Genomic DNA, 12,073 nt, shown 5'->3' with positions numbered 1-12,073 from the left:
ATCAAAAGCTCAAGTTCCCAAATAGAGACAAACCTTCAAAAAGACAAAAGAATCAGGGAATATGCCACTGAGATTGAGATCCATACCACCTTTAACTACAGCAAATGCGTTTTGACGTGTAGGGATCTGGTTGACGTTCCCAAAGATGAAATTAAGAGCTGAATGGGCACAAGAAGGCATTGTTGATGTCCATAGTATAGTGACAAAGGTGGATGGCGATCTGGTGAAGCGAGGCTCATTTATACTTACTTTCTTACAGCATGAAACTCCCAGGGAATGTCAAGGCAGGTTTCCTTCACCTAAGCATGCAGCCTTCAGTCGCCCAACTCATTGTGCTGTTTCATACTACTGTTGGTTGTAAGGGAGAAGCCACTCGTGGCAAATGAAGTAAGGCCGTCCAAATATGAGTTGCTCCGTTGAAGTGTGTGAATTACTCTTGGGATCACCCTGTCTGGAGTAGGAACTGCAGCGTATATCTCGAAGAATGAAAGATACAGGAACTTAAAATTATGAAGCACATCCCTTATAGTGAGACAGAAAATATGTTCAAGGCCATGGCCGTGCCAACAAATGTGCCCTCTATTTTATGTGACACAAATGAATGTGGTGCCCATTGTGAAGTTTTGTGATTTATTCAACATGTTTCCTAAGATTTTAGGCAGATCCTCTTAATGTGTTAAGAGTGAGTGACTGGCTCACCCATGTTGTTTGTAAGTGGTCAGCCAGTCACATTTCTCTGTGCCGTGCATATAGCTCCTCTGTCGTTTTACTTATGTTGTAATTCTATCTCCATTGTCTTAAGGCATATGAGATAGTGATCATGTGGGTCAGCATGAGTGGGATGGGAGTGTGTGTCATTTTATAGGTTACCTCCTCACTGTGTGACAAAAATTTTAGCCATTTTATTCCCATTCATTTCTTGTAATAAGTGTAATCTCGCCATTGCATGCGCGCGCGCACACACACACACACACACACACACACACACACACACACACACACACACACACACACACACAAAAGGGAAGGGACATCAGCTCCCTCAACCCCCACACCAACGGCATTGTCAATAACCACTCTGTCAGTGCAGCTAGAGATGCCTCATACTCGCCAATATCACCAGGCAGGAGGATACCTGCTAAGGTGCCCCCTCCCTTCCAGGATGATATGGACCAGAAGACTACTGCCAATAAGTGGCTGAAAAAGCCATAAGCTGTGGGTCATAGAAAAGAATGGCTCTCTTTTTCCCAGAAGTCAAGATAGGAAAATCCTCACAGGAATCGAAACCTTAGAGGAGCAAGAATGGAAAAATTGAAGGGTATACCAAATTCTGTGAGTCTTCGTGGCACTCTAGGAGACATGATTTTTAGAAACCTAACCTCCTCCTGTTAAATATTGCAAATCCTACAGTAAAATCCGTGTTGATACTCAGAGGGTGTCTAGATAAGTGTGTACACTCATAGGCTCCTGACAACTTCATTGAGCAGGTGCCAATAAACACTGTATTGGAAGTTGTGGCTATTAGTGTCCACTAGTCATTTACGGTAGCAGTATGTAATATCTGTCTACCCCCAGACACACATATAACATATTGCCAGCTGATGGAGCTAATGGAACAGCTGCCTCCACCCTTCCTTCTATTGGGGTACTTCATTGTCTACAAGCCTCATTGTGGTTGTCAAAACACATGTAGCAGTGTCCAAGTAATAGAGTATATAAGATCAGAAATGGAAGTCTTCCTACTTTACACTGGAGCAGCAACACATTTCGGAACAGCCCATGCAACATACTGAACCATAGAAATGACAGTGTGCACTCCGAGAACCTCACCCTTAATCTGGTAGTACGACCATGACAATCTCTGTGACAATGACCACTTTCCTATCACTCATTCTGTGTCAAATCATGGCTCAGTGGAATACATGCCACGTTGGTCACTTTGAAAAAGCAACTGGCAAGCAACTTTGAAGCCAGTCATGAGGAGTGTATTGAAGGAGAGGTGCAAGATACTATTTACATGATTATACATTGCAGGAGCAACATTATCTTAGGCTTCAGGTGCTCCACACCAGAAACACGTCCCATGTGGTATGAAGAAATTACTGTAGCTATCATCAAGTGTCGAAGTGCCTTTCAGCAACATAAACACCATCCTTCTACAAAAGTTTTATAACATTCAAGAGACTTGTGTGTAGGCGTGGTTTTTAATTGAAAAGTGGATGTGGAGTTGTTGGGAACAGTATGCATCATCTATGGAAGCCCACACCCATCGCCTCAAGTACAGACTAATTTCTGCCACATTTGCAACTGCACATCATTCACAGTAGTTCATGGCATCTTCCTCAGTGGTGAAATCTGTATTGATCTTGTGGCCATTGCCGAAATGTCCACACACAGTAACTACCAGTTTTCTGATTTCCTGATCCAGTTGTGTGTACAGGACCTTCAATCAATCAGTGTTCTATTTAGTGACTAGGAGTTCCACAGTTATTGTAAAGAGTGTCGACACGCAATCCCCTGACATGATAAAATCCACAATCAGTTGCTTAGACACTAGCAAAGACAACGTAAGACACATCCTCAGCTTTTTCAATCATATTTGGTGGGAAGAGAAGTTTCCCTCCCCAATGGTGGAGGGTATTATTATTCCTAACCTGAAAGTGGGAAAAGATTTAAACTTTAACAGATTGTTGAGTTATCTCTCTTACTAGTGGACTGCGCAAATTATTCGTAAGAATGGTCGATCGATGACTGTGCTGGTGCCTGGAAGCCAGATAATATTGGCCGCTCCGCCACCGACAATCTGGTGATCCTGGAGTCGGCCATCCGTACTGCCTTTGCCCGCCGTCAGCACCTGGTCACTGTCTTTTTCGACATGCGGAAGGCGTACGATACGACATGGCGTTACTCCAGTCTCGTCTGGATTATGGGAGCCTGGCTTATGGCTCAGCATCCCCATCTGCGTTGCGGGTGCTGGACCCAATACTACACAGCGGGATCCGACTTGCCACTGGTGCCTTCCGCACCAGCCCTGTGGACAGCATACTTGTGGAGGCAGGTGTCCCTCCACTGCGATTGAGGTGCCAACATTTACTGGCGGCTTATGCTGCCCATGTTTTTAGCTTGCCCGGGCATCCAAACTATCGTCTCCTGTTCCCGCAATCGGTCATCCATCTGCCAAAACGTCGGCCCCGGTCAGGTTGTACAATCGCGGTCCGCGTCAAAGAGCTTCTCTCCGGGCTTAGGGTTTTCACTGTTCCACCTCCTTTCCGGGCTACTTTGCGGACAGCCCCATGGTGTGTTCCTTGCCCTTGCCTTCGGCTCGACTTGGCACAGGGCCCGAAGGACTCAGTCCCTCCAGAGGCGTTCTGCCGCCGCTTTTATTCCATCCTGGCCACGTATCAGGGCTCTGGCGTTGTATATACTGACGGTTCGATGGTTGCTGGTCGTGTCGGTTATGCGCTAACTCTAGGGGACCATTCTGAACAACGTTCCTTGCTGGCTGGCTGCAGCGTTTACACTGCTGAGCTGGTCGCCATCTTTCGTGCCCTAGAGTATATCCGCTCCTGCTCAGGTGAGTTCTTCGTTATCTGTAGTGATTTCCTGAGCAGTGTACGAGCTCTCGACCAGTGTTTCCCTCGCTCTCGTCTGGTGATGGCTATCCAAGAGTCCCTCCATACTCTTGCCCGTTGCGGCCGCTCTGTGGTCTTTGTGTGGACCCCCGGTCATGTCGGTATCCCGGGCAATGAATGTGTTGACTGCCTGGCCAAACAGGCCACCAGTGAACACACTCTAGACATTGGCCTTCCGGAGACTGATTTGAGGGCAGTCTTACGCCGCAAAGTTATCTCGCTTTGGGACGCTGAATGGCGCGGTCTGGCCGCCCCTAACAAACTCCGTGCCGTCAAGGAGACGACGACTGTGTGGCACTCCTCCTTGTGAGTCTCTGGCAAGGAGTCTGTCGTCCTCTGCCGATTTTGTTGGACTGTCCACTTTTATCTGTGCTCAGGCAGACGTTTGCGCTGCCTGACACGCTCTCTGCCCTTTTAATAGATGACTCTGCCATGGTGGACTTAGTTTTGCGTTTTATTCGGGCAGGGGGTTTTTATCGTTTAATCTGAGTGTTTATGATTTTTAGTGTTGATTCTGGCTTTTAGCCTCTGATTTTAAACTGAGTTTTTAATGTGTTCTTGGTGGTTGGCTTTTCCTCTTTTTTTCTCTATGGTCGGCCAACCACCGTCACACTCTCTGTGTTTTAATTTGTTTTGTCTGATCCTTGTTGGAGTATTTCTTGTCCTATGTTGTTTGTTGTCTCTATTATCCGTCTTTTACTCTGTGTGGTAGTTTTTTAGTTTTGGAACAAGGGACCGATGACCGTTGCAGTCTGGTCCCTTTAATCCCACAAACCAACCAACCAACCAGAGAATATTTATTGCAGTTTCAAAGTGCCTGTTGGGCACTCTGATCCACTGCAGACCAATGATTCATCTGGAATCTGCAGTGTTCAATGCTTTCATGCTTCGCCAACACCTCGTCATTGTGTCCTACGATCTGCAGCAGGCGTACGATACCAGATTGTGCCCTCACATACACTGCATGAGTGGGGCTTCCAGAACTGCTTACAAATTTTTGTACAGAATTTCCTATCTCTTCTACTGCTCCAGTTCTGGGTAGCAACCCTCAGCAGCCAGTATTATGTATAGGAAAGTGATGTCCATCCTGGATCAGTCCTGAGGGGAAACTCTCTGTGCCATTACTGTATATGTTATCGTGACTGCAGTGAGTTGCAGATTCTCACTGTCACTGTATAAGGATGACCTATGCTTGTATTATAGCACTACATCATTGCCCACCACGGAGTAAGCCTGTTGATAAAATATCAATATAGATATATTAATACTTTTCCAAAAAAATGTTCGATGTGAATCAGCCAGTTGCATTAAAAACAAGTTTTAACACAACTAGTGTGCTATTTCTTCACATCAGCATTCTTCAAAAACAGTTGTTGAAAATGATGAACAAAAATCTAAATGTCAAGATTGGTCTTTGCGGTGTGCAGACACATCTGAGGGGGAAATGCTGACGTAATCAGGGCTTGACACTATGAATAGAAATGACAACTTTTAACTTCACCATGCAATTTTGACACTACAGCTGCTAGGTGCTGGCGTTTGTAGAAATGAAAAAAACAGTGAAGTCGACATGTGTTCCAGACAAATCCGATGTGTGACGAAACCGAACGACGGACCCACTAAACACCTTTCATTGTGCCAGATTCAGACAGTTAACATTGTTAGCAAAATGGTTGTCACCAAGCATGAATGAATGTGCATCATTTTCCTTTCAGTTCATGCTATAAGGGGGATAAGAAGGCTTTTAGCTTGTTGATTTACAGAATATCTAATAATAAATCAATACGCAGCTCTAAAACCAGCACTGTATTAACAATGTGCAAGTGATATTTTTATAGGCTGATACATCAATATTTTTTATGGCAATATGTTGATACTTTTTTCGATGTATCCAGTGCCAATCATGATATTTTTTAAATATTGGGGCCCTGAATCTTAGATGGTAATTTTCTCCCACAAAAACACATGCCTCGTGCTGTTTTGTTGACTCTGGACACGCATCCTCACCCAGAACTTTATACCTCAGTTACCAGTTACTGGAAGTAATTGAAAGTTTAAAATTTTTAGGTGTTTTATTTGACAATAAGTTAACATGGTTACCATGTGTACACCAGCTCAAGGCAAATTGTGTGAGGAAACTAAGCACCCCCCCCCCCCCCCCCCCCAGGTTTCTCTGCAGTTCTCCTATTGTTCTACAAAGCTTTGATTTATCGTGCCTGGACTAAGGATATTTTGCCTTTAGGTTTGTGAGCACAATCAGTGCTGAGATTTTTAGGCCCTTTGTGCCTCAGTTGTGTCCATCTGGCAACTGGAGCCTTCCGTGTGAACCCCATAGACAGCCTGCAGGTGGAAGCTGGTATCTCACCACTGAGGGTCAGATACCAGCAACTTGTGGCAAACTTTGGGGTTACAATCTGTCAGTTGCCTACCCATCCATTTTACTTAGCACTATTTCAGAATGATCAGTTCAGACCATTTACTAATCTCCAAAAAATTGGGTAGACCAGCTGGGATATTACTGATGGCTTCTGCAAGGATCTCCACCTGTCCTGTGTACAGTGTCCCCCCTCTCAGCAACCCCCCCTCCCCCTCCCCTCCCCCAAGGCATGCATATCTCAGAAGTACCCCAGAAATCTTTCGATTACCGAGACCCAAGACCTATTAATTGACCTTCAAAACTCCTGAACCACCGTAACATTCATCTGGAACTGAGCCACAGGGGCAATCTGGGAAATGAACTAGCTGACAAGTTAGCTAAAGAAGCAACTATAGGAGAGAAATTTGAACTGGGTAGAGACCAAAAATTGGAACTGCGACAGCGAATTTTAAAACACGGGATACAGAATGGGAGGCTACCACTGCGCTCAACAAATTGAGGGTAATCAAAGGGACCACTAATATGTGGCATCCTTCCCTCCAAGCCTCTCATGAAGATGCCATTGTACCATGCTGACTATGTTTTGGCCACACTAGACATTCCCATGAGACCCTTTTACATCAAGGGGGCAAATCCCCGCCCCCAATGCAACTGTGGTATCATTTCATGATAGCTCATATTCTCTCATTATGTGTCCTGCTGGGTGACCTTAGACAAATGATCAACCTGTCTAGCTAATAAAGTCATAAGTTTCCTGAGAGTAAGTGGATTTTATAACAAAATATAATTGATCTCAACATTCAGTGTCAAGGAGTGGATGTGAGGGAGTACCTCTCACTGTAGTGTGTGTCCTGAGTGCCGCCCCCCTCCAAATCTCTCTCTCTCTCTCTCTCTCTCTCTCTCTCTCTCATCTAATAAGCCCTCTAATCATACAGTATTCTTGTTTCCTCACCCCATTGTAAATGCGCCGATTATGAAATTTTGTGGTGAATCTTTCAGTGATCAGGTATAGTTTTAGCAGCTTGGGTCCCATCTCTCTTTTAACCATCTGACATAAGGTACTTTCTTGCAGATTTTTGACCGCAACAACCAAGTCACAGAGCCTGGAGTTGACAATTCTTTGTGTTTCATTTCACATCATTTTACTTGAATTTTCCGTGCGTCAAGGGAATGGTAACTGAGATGTTTAGTCCCTTTAAACTCATAATGATATCGAAATGGTGATTATGATGTGGGGTCACTGTGGAGCGATGACTGAAACACCCATAACAATTCTGACAGCAACAGACATGCAGTTAGTAATACTCATGTATAATATGTCATTCATAGACAGTGCAACAAGTACAGTGTGAGGGGCTAAGACTTTTGTCTCCTGTAATATATGAATCATGAAAGGTATTTGTAATCTCTTTTCATGTAAATGGAAATTTTTGGAACTTTATTAATATTGAGATACAGCCCTTAAATTTGTGTTTTAAGTGGAACTGTTGTGTTTTTCGGTTTTGAATAGCTTATCTGTTTTAGAGTGATTCAGTGGTGTAACTGTCTTGTAAGTATAACATGAAATTAGCATGTAAATTCATATTGATTGCGGGATTTTTTGAGCTGTTGCTGCAACCATCTGAATGGCAAACCACAGGGAAGTTTATACCACTCTACATGTAAAATAGTTGCCAAGGCAAGCAGTGCAAGATGTTTACAGCTAAGTTGATAGTATGGAGATCTGCTGGGCTGTGCTCTATTCAATTGATCACAACAGCAGTACAAAATTCCAAGTATTAAATGTAATTTTACCCTGTAATTTCTTGTGAGATCTACAAAAGAGTTAAGACACTTGACATTTTTCTTTTACAAGAATGCAATTCTGGCTCAAAAAATATCAGTATTCTATTTCCAAACCGAAATTAAAGCCTGTGTCTCAGTAATGTATGAAGTAATCCATGAAGTTAGGTAAACATATTGGTCTTTATTTTATGAGCTCCCAGTCACTATTTCACAATGTGAAAAGAGATAAATATGTCTTTAATAAAACAGGAATTATTTGAGCTAAATATAATTGTTTCATTCAATTCAGAACATTATTCAAAAGAAACAGCTTTTCAGTTCCCTTTAATAGTACCTGGTTTATTAGTTCCAATTTTTGGTTGAAGTCCTTCAAACTAGGGCAGTTATGACATTTTGTGTCAGGGTTTGTTCTCCCTGCCCCCATCCCTGTGGTCCCCCTACCACCTCTCCAAACACTTGCATATGCGTGCAGATGCACTGATTTCAACCATATAGAAATTATCAGTAACAACTAGCAACCTAAATGATAAATTTATAAAGTTGCATGTGTGTTTTCGAGTATCATGATGTTAAGACATACCGTAATTTATTTCTTAAGAGAAATTAAAGTATTGAACACTGTGATGATGATATGTTGTCAGTGAATAAGTGTGCCTGCTATGTCAAGTAAATTCATGTGTAGTTGTTGGACATGATAACAAAATATTATTCATCACTTTCAGTATGATGCATGTAAACAAATAACTTGAGCTAAGATGTAATTGAGACCTGTTTTTGAAGTAGGATGTTAACTGTGAGCTTCACATAGTTTGAGATGTGTTGCTGAACTATTTAACACACAGTATACTTTTAAATAGTTCATATTTAATTAAGACATTTAAATTAAATGTAATATATAGTATGGATATCTTTTTAGGTACTTACAATCTGCAACCGCATCATGGATGATGTAATTCCATGTGATCGAGCAAACAGAGACTTCCGTGTGAAGTTTCCAGATGATGTAATGCAAGAAAATCTCGCAGGACAGCTCTGGTTTGGAGCAGAGGTTAGCTATTGTTTAAATGTTTTGATCTTTATACTTAAAAATAATGGTAGTGGTATGACACACACTCCACCTTTCTGCATTATTTTTTCTTGCCATCTGGTACAAAATATTTGTGATCCATTTACTGAACAGCGGAGGCGTTGAGTCGGAGGTATGCACAATGAAAAGACTGCTGTATGTTTAAGATGTCAGCGAAAAGGCCTTTTTCCGAAGTGAAAAACACACACACATTCACACAAGCCCAATTCTCGCCCACATAACCACTGTCTCTGGCCTCCATGGTGGCCATAGTGGCCAAAGGCAGTGTGTGTGAGTTGGCGTATGTGAATATGTTGGTTTTTTCTACTTCAGAAGAAGGTCTTTCGATCAGTAGCTTAATTGTATAGCAGCGTTGTTGTTGTGCCTGTCTGCGACTCAGTGTCTCCTCTATATGTGAGTAGCAGTCTACCCTTTTCCTAATATTGTTGTGATTCATTTACTGTTTTTATATTGTTATTTAAATAGTTTGATAGTCATAAAATGTAGCGATGGGTAACATTTGCCTTTGTTGTAATGTAGTTTTGTACAAATTTGTGTTTGGATGTTTTTGGTTAGTATTTCAATCGTGCAAAAGAACAAGCAGTTTGTAGAAATGGGTTTAATACAATGCACCTCTTACAAGTTATGAACAAAAGTATAGAAATGAAAAATTAGTGTAAATTGACACTTTGTGTGGAATTCATAGACTTTGAGAAAGCTCTCAACTTGATTTCAATGGTATCATTACTGACAGTCCCTGAAAAACAAGGCATTGTTTTGACATATATTAGTACCCTGAAGAATATGAGATCTGTTCAAAAAATTCCAGAACATTTGTAATTTTGTGCCAATGGTGTGTTGGAGTGAACTGCAGTTAGCATCCCTGCACATGCTTGCATTTAATGTGTAACTGCTGAAAGTTTCATTGTTGTATGTCTGTTAGTTATTGTTCAGTACTGCATTGAGTATAACATAGTGTCACAGAGTTTGCGATTTTAGAGATAGCAGAGTTAGAGGAGCAATGCATCTGCATTAAATTTTGTGTGAAACTAAAGAAAATCTTTACAGAGAAACACCAAATGAAGCAGGAAGCTTACAGGGATGAGTGTCCTCAGTATTATGATTAACTTCTGTCTGGCTGTTTTTAAACTGTGTGAATCAGAGATGACACTTGCTCAGGATGCCCTTCGACATCTACTGATGATACTGATGACAATAACGTCAACAAATTGTGTGCGCCAATCGAAGACTGACTATCTGAGAGTTTGCACAAGAATGTAACATTTCAGTTGGATCATGTCATGAAATCCTGACACAGCATCTTGAAATAAATTGTGTTGCCACCAGATTCATTCCATGGTCCGTGAGTCAAGAACAGAAAAATCTTCACCTCACAATCTGCGAAGAGCACAAATGAGAATAACATGTTCCTTAAGAGAATCATAACTAGTGATGAGATATTGTTCTACAGTTATGATGGTGAGACCAAGGTTCAATCTTCACAATGGGTCGGGAAAAGTTATAGAGGCCAAGAAAAGCTCGTCAGGTCAGGTCAAATGTCAAATCCATGCTGATAGTTTGACTTTGAAGGATTACTTCATGATGAATTCATGCCACAGGGATGAACAGTTAATTAGTGGGACTATTGGGATGCCTGGAAGAAAATGTGAGAAGGAAACGGCCTAAAATATGGTGAGGCAGTTCACGGCTCTTGCATCACGATACCGCACCCACACGTCATCCCTGTTAGTGCATGACAATTGCATGAAAAACGAAATCACTGTGCTTCCTCATCCTCCATACTCTCCAGACCTGGCCCCTGCAGACATTCTTTTATTTCCAAAGTTGAAATCCCCCACTGAAAGGACAAAAAGGTGCAGTGATAGACGAGATAAAAGAAAATTCACAACTGGCTCTTCACACGATTCAGCAAGGGGCATACCAAGACTGCTTCCGGAAGTGGAAACAGCGTTAGGAGCATTGTATCAATTGTGGAGGAGAGTATTTCAAAGGAGACAATGCACAATAAGTAAAAGGTAAGCGTAGAAAAATTTTATGGACAAAGCTCCGCAATTCTTTGAACAGACCTTGTGTAAACCTCGGTGCTACAGCTTCTAATAGAATTCATCAGGACAATGGAGACTTTGTAAGAGATGTGCAAATATATTTTATATTCCCAACAGCTCTAGATCCGTAAACTGAGGAAATGAAGAATGAATGTGTTAGTAGGACATGTTTTAATCTCCCTATGAATGTAGGAATTTTTGTATTTTGGAGAATTACAGACAATGACTAGGTGGACTCCAAAAGAATAAAGCTAAGTAACCTGATGTACCTTTGGTGAATTTAAATTGATGAAAAAGCCAAACTTCTGAGGTGTTTGAAAAGGAATGGTGGCAGTGAGTGTGTCTTCCCATTTTCAAACTGAAGATAGCCCAGTGAAATGCTTGTGGAGAAATGTATGTTGGCTATTACTGGAATATATAGAAATAAAAATGTCTATTTAAGGAGATAAACAATGTAGGAAAAGATAGATTGCTACTTACCATAAAGATAACACGCTAAGTTGCAGACAGGCAGAATTAAGAGAGCCACACACAAGCTTTCCGACACAACCTTTGTTGGAAAAAGAGAAATGCACACCATTCATTCACACAAGCAAGCACATCTCTTGCAAACATGATCTACTCCGGCAGCTTGGGCCAGGATGCCCGAGCATAAGCCCAAGCTTGAGCTGGCGGTCATGTGTTTGTGAGGTGTGCTTACTTGTGTGAGTGAATAGTGCGTGTGTCTCTTTTCTCGATGAACGCTGTGGCAGGTAGTTTACATGTAAGTGTTGTTTAATATTGCCTGTCTGCAACTTGGCGTGTTATTTTTATGGTAAGTAGCAGTATATCTCTTCCTACAGTGTTTGTATTTCTACTTGGAGTTTGTATTGTTTTATTTAAGGAGTTAGGCATTTTGACTGTTGCTTCACAATACGTGTATTCCTTCATAAAGTTAGTTAGAAATAACCCACTACAATTCAGAAGGAATAATGAAGCAAATAATTGCAACACCAGAAGAAAAAAAAATGATGTAAAAAGAATCTCTCATTTATGCCGGTATAAAAAAAAGTCTTGTAAGTGGCCAGCATGTAGCTGCATTTACATAAAGACGTGTAATATGAATGTAAAATGACTTACTTGACATCGTTAAGAGTAATCGTACCAA

At 41.7% G+C, this 12,073-nt stretch overlaps 1 protein-coding gene across 2 annotated transcripts in view; it reads left to right on the top strand.

Annotated features, from left to right (window-relative positions):
• LOC126253675 (lateral signaling target protein 2 homolog) overlaps positions 1 to 12,073 on the top strand; it is a 306,841-nt gene that overhangs the window by 229,810 nt on the left and 64,958 nt on the right. For both annotated transcript variants that reach the window (XM_049955195.1, XM_049955197.1), the window contains one exon: positions 8,711 to 8,842. In XM_049955195.1, the coding sequence (XP_049811152.1) occupies positions 8,711 to 8,842 (132 nt within the window). The remainder of the gene's footprint in view (positions 1 to 8,710; positions 8,843 to 12,073) is intronic.

Source organism: Schistocerca nitens, chromosome 4 (genome assembly GCF_023898315.1).
Source record: "Schistocerca nitens isolate TAMUIC-IGC-003100 chromosome 4, iqSchNite1.1, whole genome shotgun sequence".
Lineage (NCBI taxonomy): Eukaryota > Metazoa > Arthropoda > Insecta > Orthoptera > Acrididae > Schistocerca > Schistocerca nitens.
Note: the sequence above shows the minus strand (reverse complement) of the source record. Positions and strands in the feature narration are given on the sequence as shown.